The 19,449-nt window shown below is 33.8% G+C and overlaps 1 protein-coding gene across 1 annotated transcript in view; it reads right to left on the reverse strand.

The window, feature by feature from the left end:
- The window catches only part of GBE1 (1,4-alpha-glucan branching enzyme 1), a 272,242-nt gene that overhangs the window by 187,923 nt on the left and 64,870 nt on the right, over positions 1-19,449 (reverse strand). The window contains exon 3 of the mRNA XM_054585232.1: positions 1,572-1,687. Coding sequence (XP_054441207.1) covers positions 1,572-1,687 — 116 coding nt within the window. The remainder of the gene's footprint in view (positions 1-1,571; positions 1,688-19,449) is intronic.

Raw genomic sequence — 19,449 nt, forward strand, 5'->3', positions numbered from 1 at the left:
GAGGTCAGATGCGAGAGGCAAAATGCCTACCATTATTCCCAATATACTCATACACGAATAATCATTCCTTCTTAGTTAATTATTAATTCCATGTATAAAAAAATACCAAAATTCACTATTTAATGCAAAAAGTAATAACAGTGTCAGAGTTCATAAATTTTGTAATTTAAAAAAAGGTATAAAAATATTCTCAGCACTTTAAAAAAACCAGTCTAGTTCATTAAAAAAACAAACAAAAATGGCCATAAGACCTAAGTGACAATGAGATCAGTATACTATAATTTGGCTTATTCCTGAATCAGTTGGGCCTAAAATGCTTTAATATTTAATAAATATTTCTTGTGTGCCTACTCTGTGCCAGGCATTGCTCTAAAAATTGGGAATATCTAGTATTAGCAAACAAAACAGCAAAAGCCCCTGCTCTTTTGTAGCTTATCCTGACTTGGAAAGGGGATTATTTATATTAAATTTAAATCCCTCTTATTGTAAACTGTAGCTACTTTTTCTCCTTTTCACTACAGATTAAAAAGAACTTCAGCTGCCATCCCATGTTAAAATGTCTCTTTTCTACACAATATGTTCTTCTGGTAACTATATTATGTGTGGCAATACTTTAGCAATTTTCAGATACACTTATAATTTTATTATTTTTTTTAAAAAAAAGCTGCTACAAAACAAACATGCAATCCATACTGATTTTAAATATACTTTAATTAACTCTGAGTTAATGTTGTTAAATAACAAATACTCATAAAAATAATAAATCAGTCACAGGATTTTTCATGATAAATGCTATGAATGCTATTTAATGTCTAAGGAAGGGAAAGAAAAACAAGGGACATGGAAATATTATATAATTATATGAGCAAAATCAGGTAAATGTTAAATGATTTAGATAGCTTGTTATATAATCAAACACCTAAAATCTGTAGTCTAGACTTTGGGACCCATCATCCGCTGAGCTTCCTTTGGGAGATAAGAGAGGCCTTGCAGGCTCTGCAAACTGTGAACCCAGACCCCATGGTCAGCTGAGGCAGAGGATGCTCAGCCCGCCTCCAAAAGGCCAATCCCAGTGCCCTACCACAGAGGAAGAGGAGAAACAAGAACCCCTGTGTCAAAGACCAGAAAGGGGAAAAACCAGAAAAAGCATGTCCCAAAATGCATGTGTCTCCACCACCATATCACCTCCCACATTCATGCGGCTCATCACAAAATTAATGTTATCAAAAATGTCCTTACATGTAAAAATTCTCTCTATTGCCGATGTGAAGGGTTTTTATTTTTCTATTAAACTTTCTGTTTCCTAAGCTAAGTATTTACAATTACTTTAGTAAATCTTCATGTAAATTTCCAAAGTTGATAATACAACTAAGTGTGGTATCTTTCCAATGCAATAGTTCTACTCTAACACATTCCAATTTGTGGATACTCTCTATTTCCTCCATTTGAACATTTAAACTGTTTTGCCCACAATTATCATGCATCAGCTTACATTTTCACATTTTAAATCAAATTTTGCAACTGGATTAAAAACAAATACATTCAAATAAAAAGAGGAGGGGAAAAAATACCTTTAATTTGGATCCATGAGGTACTAGTAGAGATTTATCCTGCTTTGGTGGTATATACAACTCCCATTTTCCATAATCCAGTTTCTTGTATGGGTATGAAAATGGATTCCAATCATCTAAAAAATTAAAGAATAACAGCTAATAATAGAATGATCAAACCAATATTTAATGAACTTCAAGCAAAGCATAATATGGTCCCTACTTGTACCAAATCAAACTGCCTAAAAATTATTAAGTCTTACAAGGTGTTAATCAAAATATTCTACTAGCCATTTAGGAAAAGTAGGTCATTCTTACTTTACTTTTAAGAAATGTATTTGAAAGTTTGCCTTCTGCATCTTAATATTAAGGATTACAACATTTTCAACTGTATTTTCAATTTTAATCGTTCTGTTAATAAATAGAAGGTAAAGGAAAATGGTGGGTTCCTTTTAAACAAACATCACCATCAAAGGGAGATAACATAAAAAAAAAAAGAAATGTATTCTAGGCAATGAGATAAGATATAAGTCATGGTAGAAAAAATGATGAAAAATAATTAAAATTCTATTACATTTACCCAAATTCACAAGCATGTGACAGAACTGAGTTAAAATCTAAAGAAAGGGCTCAAGCAAGAAATGTAGTAGATTATATACTATAGGGGGCAAATGGTAGGTAGATTGAAGTTCCTGGAAGAAAGCCAAAATAAGTAACAACAGACTTATGCACAAATGAAAACATATACTATTGCTGTCATATAAACCAGTGAGTAAAGGACACACTATTTATTAAGTGGTGCTGGTTATTACTTGGAGAAAAACAAATGACTCCCTAACTAACAATATGTAAAAAATTCAATGTAACATAAATTAATGTTTAAATATGATAGGCAAAAGTGTAAAATACAATACTCAGAAGAAAATATTGGGAAATATATTTGTAACCCTGGGTTTAAAGTGTTTTTTAACCAAGATTTTTTAAAACCCACAAAACATTAAGGAAATGCCTAATATATTTGACTACTATAATTATAAACTTTACTTCATAGAGATGGATGAAATATATAGACAGAATGACAAGATGAGCTACCATCTGTGAAAATGTATTTGTAATGAATTAACCAAGAAAGAGAAAGAATTCAAAATATATGAAGAACATCTATAAGTCAATGAGAAAATAAAACAATAGAAAAATGAGCAAAGCTATTCAGAGGAGCTTAAATGAATGGCCAATAAACATATGTAATGATGCTCAACACAGTGGTAATTAAGGAAACACAAATTACAACAATGAGATGCCATTTCCCACCCATTGTATTAGCAAACTTAAAAGTTTGAAAATATCAAGTAGTCAGCAAGGATATAAAATAACATTGCAGCTGAGGGTATAAATTGGTAAAGCAACTTGGCATCATGTAGCAAAGTTGAAGATACATTAATTCTATGGCCCAACAAATCCTACTTCTAGGTAACAGCCAAGAGAAATTCTCATAAATGTATACAAAAAAGCACTCACAAGTGTACACTGAATAAATTTTACAGTAACAAAAAAAATGTAGGCTATCAAAATTTAAATCAGCCACAAAATGGGTAAAAACACTGTGGAATAACTGAACAACAGGAAGAAATACAACAGTATACGCTGAATGGATTTGAAACAATGTATCAATATATATAAATAACCAAAACATGAAAGTTAACTTTAAAGGATTATGGAAGAATACCATGTATAAACAGTTCAAGAAATATGCAATTAAGTACATATAACACTACAGATACATATGTATGTATGAAAATATCAAAAGAGAAATGAGAATATTGAACATCAAATTCTATAGTGATCTCTACAGAATAAAGAAAAGGTGACAAAGTATGCTTCAATAGTATCTGTAATATGTTATTTCTTAAGGTAGATGATGTACATAGAGATGCCTGTTATACGTTTCTGTGGCTGGGTTTTTTTAATTATTTTATTTTGGGGAAGTTATGAATTTTTCATTTTATTGTATATTTTTCCATTACCATCTAGTCCCCTTATAACCCTCCTCAGCAAACACCATACTGTTGTCCATGTCCATGACTCATTTTTCATTTTTGCTCAATCCCTCCACCCCCTCACACTGCCCTAACCTGAGCTGTCATCCTGCTCTCCATCTACAAGTCAGTCCCACGTTCCTTGTTAGTTCAGTTCGTTCATTAGATTCCATGTATAAACGAAGCCATACAGCATTTGTCTTTCTCTGAATAGCTTATTTCTCTTAGCATGATATTCTCCAGGTCCCTCTATACTGCCCCAAGGGATATTTTTCTCTTTTATGGCAGAGTAGTATTCCACTTTGTAAGTGTATCATAATTGATTTACTCACTCATCTACTGATGGATATTTAGGCTGCTTCTACATCTTGGAGATTGTAAATAATGTTGCGATAAATATAGGGGTGCTTATGTTCTCACAAATTAGTGCTTTTGGTTCCTTTGTATACATTCCCAGAAGTGGGGTCACTGGCTCATAAGGCAGATCCATTTTTAATTTTTTTGAGGTATCTCCACACTGCTTTCCACAGTGGCTGCAGCAGTCTGCATTTCCACCAACATTGTAAAAGGATTCTCCTTTCTTGCCAGCACTCAGTGATTGTTGATTTATTGATGATAGCCATTCTGACAGGTGTGAGATGATATTTCATTGTGGCTTTAATTTGCATTTCTCTGATGATTAGTGACCTTGACCATCTTTTCATATGTCTATTTGCCATCTGTATGTCCTCTTTGAACAAGTATCTGTCGACACAGGTCCAAAGCCCATTTTTAAATTGGGTTGTTTTTCTGATGTTGAGTTTTATAAGTTCTTTATAAATTTTGCATATTAACCCCATATCAGATGTATTAGCAAATATGTTCTCGCATTCTGTGGGTGGTGTTTTTATCTTGTTCATTATTTTCTTTGCTGTGCAGAAACCTTTAGTTTGATGTAGTGCCATTTGTTTATTTTGTCTTTTGTTTCCCTTGTCTGGGGAGATATATTCGATAAAGTACTGCTATGAGCAATGTCCAAGATTTTGCTGCCTATGTTTTCTTCTATGATTTTTATGGTTTTGAGTCTAACATTTAAGTATTTGATATATTTTGAATTTATTCTCGTGTGTGGTGTCAGAAGGTGGTCTAGTTTCATTTTTCTGCATATATCTATCCAACTTCCCCAACACCATTTATTGAATAAACTATCTTTAGCCCATTGTATATGCTTTCTTCCTCTGTTGAATGTTAATTGACTATTAATGGGTGGGTTTATTTCTGGGCTCTCTATTCTGCTCCATTGATCTATGTGTCTATTTTTATGCCAGTACCATGCTGTTTTGATCACTATGGCCTTATAGTATAGTTTATTAGGTAGCATGATTCCTCCAACTTTGTTCTTCTTTCTCAGGAACACTGTTGTTATGCAGGGCCTCTTGTGGTTCCATAAAGATTTTTGAAATACTAGTTCAAGTTCAGTGAAACGTGTAATTGGAATCTTGACAGGAATTGTGTTGAATCTATAGATTGCTTTGGGTACTAAGGACATTTTAATGACATTATTTTTTCCTATCCATGAACACAGTATGTGCTTCCACTTATTTGTATCTTCATCAATTTCTTTTTTCAGTGTCTTATGATTTTCTGAGTACAGGTCTTTTACATCCTTGGTTAGGGTTATTCCTAGGTAATTTATTCCCTTTGTAGCAATTATGAATGGGACTGTTTTCTTAATTTCCCTTTCTTTTAGTTTGTTATTGGCATATAAAAATGCAACTGATTTCTGGATATTAATTTTGTATCCTGCTACATCGCTGAATTCATTTATCCATTCTAGTAGTTTCCTGATGGAATCTCTCAGGTTCTCTATGTACAGGATCATATCATCAACAAATAATAACAGTTTTATATCTTCCTTTCTAACCTGGATGCCTTTCATTTCTTTTTATCTGATTGTTATGACTAGGATTTCCACTACCATGTTGAATAACAAAGGTAAAAGTGGATATCCCTGTCTTGTTCCTGACCTTAAGGGGGATGCTTGTAGTTTTTGCCCTTTGAGTATGATGCTGGCAGTGTTTGGCAGTGGCACTGTCATAAAGGCAGTGGACCTTTATTAAGTTATGTTCCCTCTAATCCCACTTTGATGAGAGTTAGCATAAATGGGTACTGGATCTTATCAAATGCTTTTCCTGCATCTATTGATAAGATCATGTAGTTTTTATCCTTCATTTGTTTATGTGGTGAATCACATTTATTGATTTGTGAATGTTGTACCAACCTTGTATTCCTGGAATAAACCCCACTTGATCATGGTATATGATCTTTTCATTACATTGCTGTATTCAGTTTGCTAATATTTTATAGAAGATTTTAGTGTCTATTTTCATCAGGAATATTGGCTTAAGATTTTCTTTCTTTGTAGTCTCTTTATCTGGTTTTGGAATTAGGATAATACTGGCCTCATCAAATGAGTTTTGGGGAATTCCCTCCTCTTCAATTTTATGAAATAATTTGAGGAGAGGCGTTAGTCTTCTTGGAATGTTTGGTAAAATTCACCTTTTTCCCTATTTGTTTATGCTTAAAATACCACATGTTTTAAAGTAAATTAAGCAGCTCTCTGATGTTATATATTGTAGTGGTATAATTTTAAATTCTTAACTGAATAGATAATAAAAGTATCAGAAAGCTTATTTAGTGCCATGATTTCCTCCTCCAAATGCCAACTGTTTTATATCATGGGCTTTAATGATCTTCACTCTCTACCAATATGAACAATGAGGGTAGAGATGGGGGTAAGAAACAACTTTTAAATAAAGGTTCTTCTGAATATCTCTCTAGCTCTGACCAGTGTAGCTCAGTTGGTTGGGCATCATCCTGCAAAGTGAAAGGTCACCAGTTTGATTCCCAATAAGGGAACATGCCTGAGTTATAGGTTTGGTCCCAGGTTGGGGCATGTACAGGAGGCAACCAATCAATATTTCTCTCTCGCATGATGTTTCTCTCCCTCTCTTTCTCTTTCCCTTCCCCTGTCTCTAAAAGTAAATAAATAAAATCTTTAAGTATTTTTCTACATCCCCTCATGAAGACAACCTGGAAATGTCTAAAGGCATTCTATGCTCAGGAGCAGCTCAACAGGCTCTGTGTTATTATATTCTCCTGCCCCTAAAACCTCAAATATATCTTAACTATTCATTGTATAACATTCCCTTCCCAAAGCAAATAATTTAGGGCATAATTAGAGAGAACAAAATCTTGAATTATGAATATCTGAGTCCTGACACACTTTATAAATTTACTGAATTTCTTTTTAAGCTAATCACTTAAGACAACAAGACAAATAGCAGATCATTTCCTGGTTAGTTAAATATGAAAATAAAGGGTACAGTTCATTTGTTCATTCATTCAGTCTTTAAATATGTACTGAGTGCTTAATGCAGGCCCTTCTCAATGCCAAACTCAAAATTAGTGTTCAGAAAAATAGTCATAGCTCAAAAAAAAGTTAAATTAAGTAACATTACATCAAATTAATAGTAAAATTTTTAATACAGGATACACTAAAAATTCAATAGTAAATATGATTTTACTTTGAAAGTAAAACTTCAATTACATGTGTAGTTTATATATGTAGATTTATTTAAAAGCCATTTTCAGCAATGTAAAAATAAATGTGTTCTGAATAACTTGTCTGGATATCAGTTGAACTAGTTTTTCATCTTGCAGTCACTTGAGTTTTATAATCTACTTAAACAAGTATTAGTATTTGTATAAAGAAAAATACTTTTACTGAATCCATTTTATTTTTATAACATATTAGAAATCTAAATTTCCTAAAGCATATATTGATTATTTATAATTTTACATTGTGAAAAAAGTTTTTCTTTTTTCTATCATCTTTAAGACTTTATTAGCATCCCTCCTCCTCATGGAAACTCAGCTGTTGACTTCCACTATAAGTGCATTTTTCTTGCCAAACTCCAAACTTAAAAGAAAAATTTAGAATATTTTCACATACAAGAGTATGTCTCAGAAGAAAATCCATTTTACCAGCCATCAGGAGTAATATAGAATATGTTGAAGATTTCATAAGGGAGAAAGAGAGGAAGGTTTTCAAGGCATATATGCATGAAACAAATTCAGATTTTAACATTAGACAATTCTCTCTCCATGTAAATCTCCCTTCAGCCATATCGCCACCAAGGCCTTTCATCTCCTTGACTCCTTCTCCAATCTTTTTCAGCCCTAAATTTTCCTCACTCTCCTTCTTTTATTATTGTTACTTCTTTCCATTTGAAATGTGTACCTCAACCCACTTCTACCATACTGCAGGCATATGATTTATTCTAATAAAACCAGTTTCACCCTAAAATGTTTTTTCCCAAAATTGCTAACAATAAAATGAGTTTTTCTCCATAGGAGAAAAGGCCCAGAAATAAAATGACCAGAAAAAAAAAGTATAGGATTTGGCCTTCTCTTATAAAATTAATATTAAACAAGTAAGAAAGAAGGACCTATATCATTAAAGTGTATCTAGGTATGATTTCAGGAGCTAACTGTGGAAGTAAATAAGCATATAATTAAAAATAAAAATTAAATATCAAATGATTGGTATAAAAACAGTACAGTTGAAGTTTTGTTTATAAATAAAATTTGATTTAGAAAAGCAAAGAAGGAAAAATAGTAACAGTTGAAAGACAAATTTTAAGGAAATTTATGTCCCACAAAATAAGTCATAAGACTTTATTCCTAAATATAACTGAAAATAAATTAATAATATTAATAACATTAATAATGATAAATGATTCTAAACCATATCAGAATATATCTAAAAAACATAATTTTAGAACCAGGTTACTCAAATTCTTTCATTTAAATCTTGTATGATTTATATCCTAAGTACACAAGATAGATATAAATTTAATTACGTAGTTAATGCAAATGCTTTGTATACCTATGTAGGCCTCAGGGAATGACCAAAAATCTCATCACTACATGTGACAATTATTTGTTTCTCGATCAAGCACAAAACTACACACGAGAATCCTATAATTCAGTGGTTCTCAAACTTTAGCTCACACCATAATCACCTGAGCTTATTAAAACAGATTGGTGTAGTCCACCCTAAGAGTTTTTGATGCAGCAGATCTGTGGTGTGGCATAATAATTTGCATTTCTAACAAGCTCCCAAGTATGTTGATGCCACTGGCTTAGGGACCACACTTGAGAAACAACTTCCTGGTTCAATCATTGTACTCAGGTGTTCTCAACTCATAGCTTTGTGAGTAATTTTCTAGGTTAAATTAGACTTACAGACTAGTAAATAATATTCTAAATCAGTAAGTCAAAGAAATTGTGAAGTAGAAAATATCATTAAAATTTAGAATTTGTGAATGAATAGGGTTGTAAAGCCCAGAAGATTACCATTGTGATAAAGATTATAAAACAGACCTGAGATATTAAGAAATCTAAATGTATTAATGTGAGGGAACAAAAATTGATGATTTGAACATGAAAAGATAACACATACAGGGGTAAGAGAAAAAAAGTAGGTTTACAGTTTCATTGTAACACTGAGTAAATAAAGCTACTGTAATAATCATAACCTACATGTCTTTCCATACAAACTGTAAACCTACTTTTGCCCACTCTGTATTAATACCATTACTTAATACACTATTACTATTGTCTATAGACAATATTTTCTAGAATATTCTTATCAAGATATTGGTTAAAATGTATAAGCCACTGATCAAAAAATGAATAAAAATAAGAAGACTCTTACCTAAAAAGTAATTAAAGTTTTAATATGTTAACATATTAATTAATCTTCTTATCTATGCCTCATTTCATATACGAAACATTTCTAAGTTCAAGAGTTAGGTACCTCCCAAAAAAACAACGTGTGTTTATTATTCTAGCTTGAATTTTAAGAACATAATTTCTGCTTGTAAAAATTTTCTAAGATATTTGATGTTTTTCAAGTAATGATAACCCGACACATTTTATAGCAAAAAAATGTAGGCATTTTATTAATAAGAGTTTGAACTTCATCATCATATTTGATAAAGCAAAGGATTCTATTTAGACATAGACTTAAAATCAGCAGTAAAAATTTAAGTCGAGGCCCTGGCTGGGATGGCTCAGTGGTCTGAGCATCAGGCTGCGAAGTAAAAGGTCATGGGTTCGATTCCCATTCAGGGCACATGCCTGGACTGCAGGCCAGGTCCCCAGTAGGGGGCACACAAGAGGCAACCACACATTGATATTTCTCTCCCTTTCTCTCCTTCCCCTCTCTCTAAAAATAAATAATAAAATCTTTAAAAAAATTTAAGTCGAGATATGGAAAAGAAACAATACATGATGCATAGTTTAATATGAACTGCAAAAATACATTTGGCACAGGCGATTAAATGCTAACTAAGGTCACTGCATCAGGCCCACAAATTCTGCATTTATTTGAAACCCAACAACCTTCCTTTTACTAATGTAATAATCCTCACATAAAATTCTTAAATGTCAATCTCCTTCAAATATTCCCAAACCCTTTAACTCACTGAAGCATTGAAGCATTGAGCAGGGCCTACATTAAGCACGCAGTCAAGTTGTTCTCTTCATCAGCACTTAGCTCTCTCATTCCTGCAGAGTTTTTAAGTTTAATATACATTTTCCACATACATGGTTAAAATGGTTCCAACTCACTATGCAGAGCTTTACACCTTTGATTCATATACCAATGTTCTGGAGAACACATGGTTTATACTTGGGCCAATCCGTGTCTCTGACAGGCCTCACCCAGCAGTGAGTTAAGATCTCTGGTGAATGCAGCGGGCAGGGCTAATAAGGCTAATACTAGCCTATATGGTAGATATCAGGCACTTGCCATTCGTGCGGATGCCCCTCGTGTCATAACATTGTTAAATACTTGGAATATCACCTGTTTAAAAGCAAGTCAAAGCCCTTCCTTATCACAGAATGTTATTTCAGGCTTCACATCATTCAGAGTTTATATAGATTTATAATGCAAATTTGGCTTATCAAGGTGGAAGTCTGGGAACTTCTCTCATCTCAAGACAACATCCATTCTATTGCCAAGAAGTCATGAGGTCCAAGACCAGAACACTTGCTGTGGCATCGCCCTCACCCAGGATTATGGGAAGGCCACACAGCCTTTGGGTGTAGAGAACAGTAGTCCTTCTGACATATACTTCTGTGCTTTTTCCCCTCCCAGTAATTCTTTCCCTCAGTGGACTACTTGTACTTGAGAATCACCCTTCCTTATTTTCTAATGGCAGCTGGTACTCGAAATGATCATAACATCACCAGCATTATTTCTTAGGGAAAATTTCTTTCAACAGACATTAGCTGAGGTTGGTTGTGCTTTTCAAAAACAATCTAGAGTATGTCAGAGTGTCACTAAGTTCACAACCAATGGGATCCTAATATATTGTTATGTTAAAGGACAACAGTGCTCAGTCCTGCGGTATGCAGCTTTCTTGAGATTATGAAACAAGTCAAATAATTTAAATCTTCACTTACTAAAATGTCCTTAAAAATATGCATAGAGGAAAAGGGCTGTATGGTCAAAAAAAGTGTGGCAAATGTGACTTTAACTATAATTGACCACATTTATTACAGGAATAGTCTTTATGATACTTTTATGAAATAAGTGGTGAATTAATACATGCAGTTAGTTGTGTTTCAAAAGCATGAAAATATAACCAAAACATGAAAAAAATATTATGTACAGAGAGAAAGAACACAGATTAGTAATTCTCTAGGATTTGTTTTATTTCACTATATAACAAGGTAAACATATACATATTATATTACATATAAAATTTAGTAAGTCAAAAAGGGGTAAAAATAAGAAAAAATTCTTTAAGACAAAAACAAACTGAAATGAACCTATGTGATGATATTTGGAAGAGGGGCCCTTGGGGGTAATTAGGTAATGAGGGTAGAATCCTCATGAATGGGACTAGTGCCCTGATAAAAGAGGCACCAAAGAAATCCCTGTTCCCTTCCACCACGTGAGGACACAGAGAAAAGAATGTCATCTATGAACCAGGAAGAAGGTTCTCATCAGACACCAAATCAGCCGGCATCTGGATTTTAGACTTCTCAGCCTCCAGAACTGCGAGAAATATACTTCTGTTGTTTATAAGCCACCCAGTCCACAGTATTCTGTTATAGTAGACCAAACAGACCAAAAAAAAAAAAGTTTCTCTCTATTTGACCATATATTAGGATATTTCCACAATAAAATTTTAAAAACTGTTTTCAGTCTCTGTGCACGAATACTTGTGTAAATCTCTGCCCTTGTTATCAATTTCGTTAAAATGATCTTATCAAGTAAAGGGTATAAGATTTAACTAACTTACGGTTCTAAATAACTGTTAACATATTACTTTCTGGATTGGCAGTGTGAGTCCATACCCCCACCAGCAGCATATAAGAATGCTCAGCTGCCCATATCCTCACCAACACTGGGGATTATCATTTTAATAACCATGCTCTGCCAGAGTTCACTAAGAGAATTAAGGCTTAATTCCATAAGGTTCCATTGTATACAGTAAAATCACTTCAGTTCAATGCATCTAGCATAGTAGTCACAGGTACCATACTTGGGAGAATGAACAAAATATGCATTCAAATCACTTTCTGTGTTCTGTAAATCAGATGCAGAACAGCATGAGAAAAGGTGTATTTTCCTAGCAGTAATAGATACCTTTCGATACACAGTGTTTTCATTTCTTTTCAAAACAGGTTATAATTTTAACTTTTCACTACTCTCTTTAATCCTGTTGTCATTTGGGAAGATTTGGTGGTGGGCATTATATTTTCTTTTAAACTCTTTCATTTATTTCTAGTTTTACTGAAATGCTTTTAATAATATGGTATCCTTTATGGCCTAATACAGTGGCAATCAATACAGTTATTTATTTAGCAATGTACTTATTTTTTTAACAATATAAACCTTTCAATTATTTCAAAATAGATTTTATAGAAAACTCCAGCAAAGAAATGACATAAAACATGCAAAAGCAGAGCTGTCCTGCTCGAGTTGCCCCAATCTAGCTGGACCCCTCCCTACCTGTCAGAGCTCATCTCTCAAAACTCGGTTCTGTGAGGTGCTGCAATATATGACCTATCTCTGTAGATAGTCCACAGGTCCTTGAAAATATGTAATTTCATTTGTTTCAAATTCTCCATTTCTTTTAAGTTTACTTGATCCATTACAAGTTAAGAGTACACTAAATTCTATTACAACAGTTGGGTCTAAAAATTTATCCAATTTCTAACAATTCTTGCAATCTATACTTAGCCCCAAAATAGACATTATTTGAGACCTAGGAATAATGGCCTTTATCTTTGCTGTGACATATTATTGATCTCTATGCAATTTTACATGAGTTTGTTGTTGGTCAGGATTTTATTTCATAATTTTTCAGTTATTGGAAAGCAGAGGAAAATTAATGGTTATAGCTGAAAAGAGGTATATTATTTGCTTAGAAAAAAAACAAAGAATATGACATAATAGGAAGAAGGAGAAGAATGGGAGAAAGGTACAAATGCAATATGGTCAATAATCAGATGAAGCAATGGTATCCCATGGGCCAAGAAATGGCCCTCAATTATGTTCTAACTGGCAGGTACACTGAACTATATCCTTCGATGTCAGCAAACATGTGGAGTTGAGTAGAGGGCTCTCTTAGAGCACAAACTCCAGTTCTCTGTTATACGCTGCATCACTATTGACTGCAATTTAATCCATTTATGACTTCCAGGGAAGTCATAAATTTTATGTGACTTTAGTATCTGTTCTCTATACCCTAAAACAATCTTTCACCTTAAAATGTTCCACCTGAACCAGTCCCTGGTGTCGGAGACACCTACAGTAATCAGAAAAACAATTATATGGTCTTCCTCCTAACCCTATTGCCCCTTATGAAAGTAAAATAGCATTTTCTAATATGGCTAACAATGCGACAGAAATAAACCCATGTGTCCCTGGACAACTGATTTTAAATAATGGTGACCAAGATTATTCAAATGGGGAAAAAATAATCTTTTTAATGATTAGTACTAAGGCAACTGGATCTCCATATACAAAAGAATAAATAGGGACCCTTACCTCAAAACATACACAGATGCTTCTCAACTTACAATTGGGTTATATCCTAATAAGCCCATCATAAGTTTAAAATATTTGAAGTCCAAAATGAAATTAATGCCCCTAACCTATTTGATCATCATAGCTTACTTAGCCTCACCTACCTTAAACATGCTCAGAACAGATATATGAGCCTACAGTTGGACAAATCATCTAATGCACAGCTATTTTGCAATAAAGTACTGAATATATTATGTAACTTATTGAATACAAAACACAATATTCAAAAAACACTGGTATCACAGTACACTTTGAGCAGTGACTGTTAACCCTTGTGATCCCTGGCTGACTAGCAGCTACAGCTCACCGAGGCCAGTGTCCAGCATCACAAGAGAGTATCTTAGCATGTATTACTAGCTTGGGGTAAGATCAAAATTCAGAATCTGAAATTCAGTTTCTACTGAATGCATATTGCTTTCACACCATTGCAAAGTAGAAAAACCCTAAGTTGAACCATCATTAAGTTGGATATTGTCTGTAAAAATCTTAACTCAAGATGGAATAAAGACAATTATAAGAACTAAACCTATAAAAATCTTAGGGAAAAAAACAGTAAATCATGTGACCTCAGTTCTTAAATATGGCACCATAAGTACAAATAATGAAAGGAAGAGATATATAGAACTTCTTCAAAATTTAAAAAAAAAAAATTAGGTGCCAAAGGATACTATCAAGACAGTCAAAAGACAACCCACAGAATGAGAGGAAATATTTGAAATCTATTTATCTGATAGCAGACTTAAATCTAGAATATATTAAAATCCATTTACAACTCAATAATAAAAGACAACCAAATTTTTAAAATGAACAAAGGCTCTGATCTACAAAGATGTAGAAATGGCCAATAATCACATGAAAAGATGCTCAACCTCATTAGTTATTAGGAAAACGCAAATCAAAACCAGAATAAGATACCACTTGATTCACTAGGAAGGTAACAGTCAAAAAGATGGATTATAATTGATTCAGAGGAGAAATTGGAAAGCTCATACACTGCTGAAGGAATGGAACAGTCTAGAACTGCCTCAAAAGCTAAAGACAAAATTACATTTGACACAACTATTCCCCTCATTGTCATATACCCGAGAAATAAACATGTATGCCTGCACAAAAAAACTAGTATATGAATGATCATAGCAGCATTTCCCATAATACTCAATAGGGTAAACACTACAATGTCCATCAACAAATAAATGGATAAACAAAATGTTGCATATCCATATAATGGAATATTACCTGGCCATAAAAAGGAGTGAAATACCAATACACGTTACAAAATGGAACCTTAAAAACATTACGCTAAGTGAAGGACACCTATTACAAAAGACAACATATATAAGATTCCATTCATATGACATATCAAGGATAGGCAAATTATTGAGACAGAATGTACATAAGTGGTTGACTAGGGTTAGGGGTTGGGATGCAAAGACTGTAGGATGATAGTTAAAGGACACAAGATTGCTCTCGGGGTGATGAAATGTTCTAAAATGGACTGCAGTTATGGTTATGCAAATCTGTTTTTAATATTCTAAACACCATGGAATCATACACTTCAAAAAGTTGAATGGTATGTAAATTATATGTTATTAAAGTTGTTAATAACATTTTAAAGGTCAAGTAGCGTTTACCTGTTCATTCTATTGAGCTTTTGCCTAGACCAGTAATTTTCAACGTTTTTCATCTCGTGGCACACATAAACTAATCACTCAAATGCTGTGGTGCACCAAAAATGTATATATTTTTGCCAAACTGACAAAAAAATTACATATAATTTTGATTCATTCATACCAGACAGCTATTGTTGGATTGGCTGTTGTCATTTTTTTTTATTTAACAATCTAAGGGAAAAGAGGTCAGTGTTCCTGACTAAATAGTCACGTATCACATGTTTTTATTAAAAATTTTAGTGGCACACCAGTTGAAAGTCACTGGCCCTGATTAAAATCAGTTTCCAGCAGAGATACTATAAAGGAAAAGACCACATAGGGAAACATATATAAAAATTTAATGCTGAGAAGATAGCTTGGTCAATAAGTGGAATAAAGGGCCCAGTTGGATGGCTGAGGACTTCTCTGAAGAGAAAATGATTAAATATTTCAAGGCTTTGCAAAGGAAGAACAACTTGACCATATTAGAACCTGGGGAAAAACAGACTTAAGCAGGGGAAAAATGTATTATCTTCTCCTTCTGGAACCCAGATTAACCAGATTAGCAGTAAATTTATGAGTAATGACCACCGTAAACACACCAAGCTGCCACTGATAATGTCAGAATTTATCTTAGACTCTGCAAGAGTTCTATAAAGAAATTTAAAACTATCATAAAATCCACTCCCTTAAGAAAAAAAATGGTTTGAACAGAGACTGTCTCAAAACTAATGATACAGAAATGGAAAGTTTTATATTCATATAGGTAATAAAAGTCATTACAATAACCAAAACAAAAAACAAAAAAATGGTGACATTGGTGGCAGCAACAGCAGTTATGGGTTGTCCTTAGAGCTTAACATTCAGTATCTATCTCAATACCTCAAAAGTCCTATATAATAACACAAATTTCACTTGATGAATGAGGAAGCAGACTCAAAGAAGGAAAGCAATCAAGCCAAAGTCCCACAACCATTCAGTGAAAGAGCCAGGATTTGAATCCATGTTAATCTGACTCCTGCTTCAGCCTGTGTGTGCTCTTACCCTGTAGAACATAAATAATGTTGATCCAGTCCAGCATCTCTCTACATTAGATATGTTCGTAAGACATATTGGGCTCCTAACTAAATGTGTTTTTGCACTATCAATTACAGCTATCCTTTTGGAAACTTATGCTTTAGGAAACAAATATTGCATGTGGATTTGTTTTCTTAATAGAAAAGCTCAACCGTACGCAGCAAGCCTTGAAACTCTTAGGCAGGTCTGTGGTTGTTACATCGGACAAAGAGCAACATAAGTCTGTCAAATGAAGTTGTTACACCAAAGAAAGAGCTACATAAGTCTGTCAAATGAAGGACACTCTGGACCACAATGCCCAGACAAGCCACCATTCCTGGTCAAGCAGTGATAGAGCAGGTACTTCAGTCTGACCTCGGACACTCAACCGTAATTGTCAACAAGTATTTTGTTACTGTTCAAAGTACAGCCAGCATTAGCCTCAGTGTATGTAGCCTTACCAAACATAAGCACAAAAGTAAGAGGGACAGACTGAAAGAGATGGGCAGGGGGGAGTGAGGACGAAGAGAGAAAGGATAATAAAAATGACTCTTGCTGAGTAGCTTCTAGGATGTCCCCAGCGAGGTAAACATACATACTCCTTTCCTGGCAGCAAAAAAACACCTTGTAATTCACAGAGAAAACTAAAACCAAACATAAAAGAAATATAATGTAAATGCATGTTCTCTTTCAAGTCAGTCCACTTCTTTGGATTTTCCTATCTCACAACTCAAAAGTGGAGAATGTATACCATTTAATTACTTATCTATTGTATTATACATGCATAGTGTTAAACACACACGCACTCAACACTGATGTCTTATAGATACAAAATTATTCCAAAACTATAGTCAGCTTTCAGACACATAAACATGAATTTCAGATGTATTAATAGGAGTTATATGTAAGTCATGGGTATGAAATTGGGATGACTGGTAAGCAGAGCTTTAATGGGATAACTATGTCTAGAATACTTGTAGCTAAACCTTTCAAGGTCTGCTGACTGGATATGTGACCTTTAGTATGTTATATAACTTATTGAATTTAAATTCCCATGTTGGTAAAAATATAGAAACAATTCTCTGTTAAGGAACTCTTTCTATCACTGCAAAGAAAAGCTGCAACTGGAACTCACTTTCCTTTAAGTTCAAGGTGCTCCACCCTTCTCCCGCTCAGTGTTTAGAGCAGAGAACCAAAGTGACATAGTAAATGTCGTCCCGACTCTGACACAGGTTCACAAGCATAAGCTCCCATGTCTAAGTCTCAATTTGCTCATCTGAAAATTAAGAACAGTAATAGTATCTACCAGACTGGGCCACTGGGAAGATTTAGTAAAATGGTCCACAGCAAATTCTTATTACATAGCAAGAAATGTTCATTATATTTTTGCTATTAAATATATAATAATATTGTACAATATATATCAATCACTTCCTTGAAAAGTCCTTTCCTCTTTCTGTGTCATGATAGGACACTTTTCATTTTCCAAGTGTTGTTTCTTCTCTTAAGCTTTCACCACTTCTTATCACCTGAAATTGCAAAATGTGAACTTTTCATTGTTCTATCTTGAACTTTGTACTAATATTGTTCCAGTGGCTTGTAAATAAAATACTGAAATATTTGGTAAGAGATAAATCTAAATTTTAAAAAGAAAGAAATGCTTTATCCTTGAGAAAGTTAACGGTAGGCTTCACAAAGTACACCTATTTATTCCATAGAATTTTATGGAATGTTTATTCCATAACATAGAAAAATTATGTTATGTTTTCAATTTGGGACAATACCACCAATGATGGATCTTAGCAAGAGAGTCCAAGAGTCCACACTTTCAAAATGTAGCCCAGAAAGGACATGTTTTGACAAATTAGACAATAACATTCATATTCTCCATTTAAATTTGGGAAAATGCTGGACAAAGGCAAATATGGGCTTGTTAAGAAATATCTATTATGAATGTACGAGATGTCAGGCTGTGCTAAGAGCTCTCACATGCACAGTTTCACCTGATCTCACTTGTATAACACTGTAGATAGCAGGCTTTTCCTACACGGCTGATGATAGAGGTGAGAAACAAAACAGAGTCCCGATGAAAAGAACCCATCTGTTTGTAATAACAACAAATTCCCATTTTCTGTTTGCCTAACATGACCATGGTAAAATTTTGAGAATGAATGAATCTTGATCTTCACTGAGAAAAGATTAGCACTCTACAGTGTTGCAATCACCTTCTGGGTAATGACGGTATATTTATAAGAGATTCAGTACACAATGAACTCACCCTGTAGAGAAGAGGAAAAAGGAGAACAAATTGGACCATTTTCTATAGAAGCTTTTCATTTAAGAAGGAAATGAAAGTTATGATGAATAGACTTTTGACAGAGTTTATTTTGAATTAATATGTACAATTAATGTGAGATATTTTTGTGCTAGTCAATACAACTTAGACATATTTTAAAAAAAGTTTAAATTCCTAAAATGTATAGAGCTATAAAGCACACATGGCAATATCACTACTCATCTGAGCAGGTCTTAGGAGAAAATAAGCCAGTAGAAAAATAAAACCCTTCTTCTGATTTAGTTACTCTCTGAAAAAATCATTGACAAATTGATTGACAGGAGCCACAGGTTTGATCACAGACTAGAACTGCAGCAACTGGTATCAATCCTGGGCCCATCTCTACTCCTCTGACTTTTCTCAAGCAGGGGAACTGGCCCAAAGACGGCTGGAACAAACCTCAGCATCCGCTCAGAACAGGGGACACACCCACCTCCCCTCCCCTCCCCTCCTGCCAACTCTGTCCTGAGGAGTAGAGAATGCAATTCCATGGCTGGAGGATATGGTCAAGACTATTAGTTAACCACACAACCTTCCGTATTCAACCTACCTTTTTAAAATGCTTTGGGCTAAGAGTACACAATTATATAAAATTACCAAATGAGCTTGGAACACTTTGATTTCCTCAAATTAACTTAAATTGATTATCTAATAGTAGAGTTTGCAAATC

Source organism: Pteronotus mesoamericanus, unplaced genomic scaffold (genome assembly GCF_021234165.1).
Source record: "Pteronotus mesoamericanus isolate MK-2021 breed Mesoamerican mustached bat unplaced genomic scaffold, CSHL_Meso_final contig_82, whole genome shotgun sequence".
Lineage (NCBI taxonomy): Eukaryota > Metazoa > Chordata > Mammalia > Chiroptera > Mormoopidae > Pteronotus > Pteronotus mesoamericanus.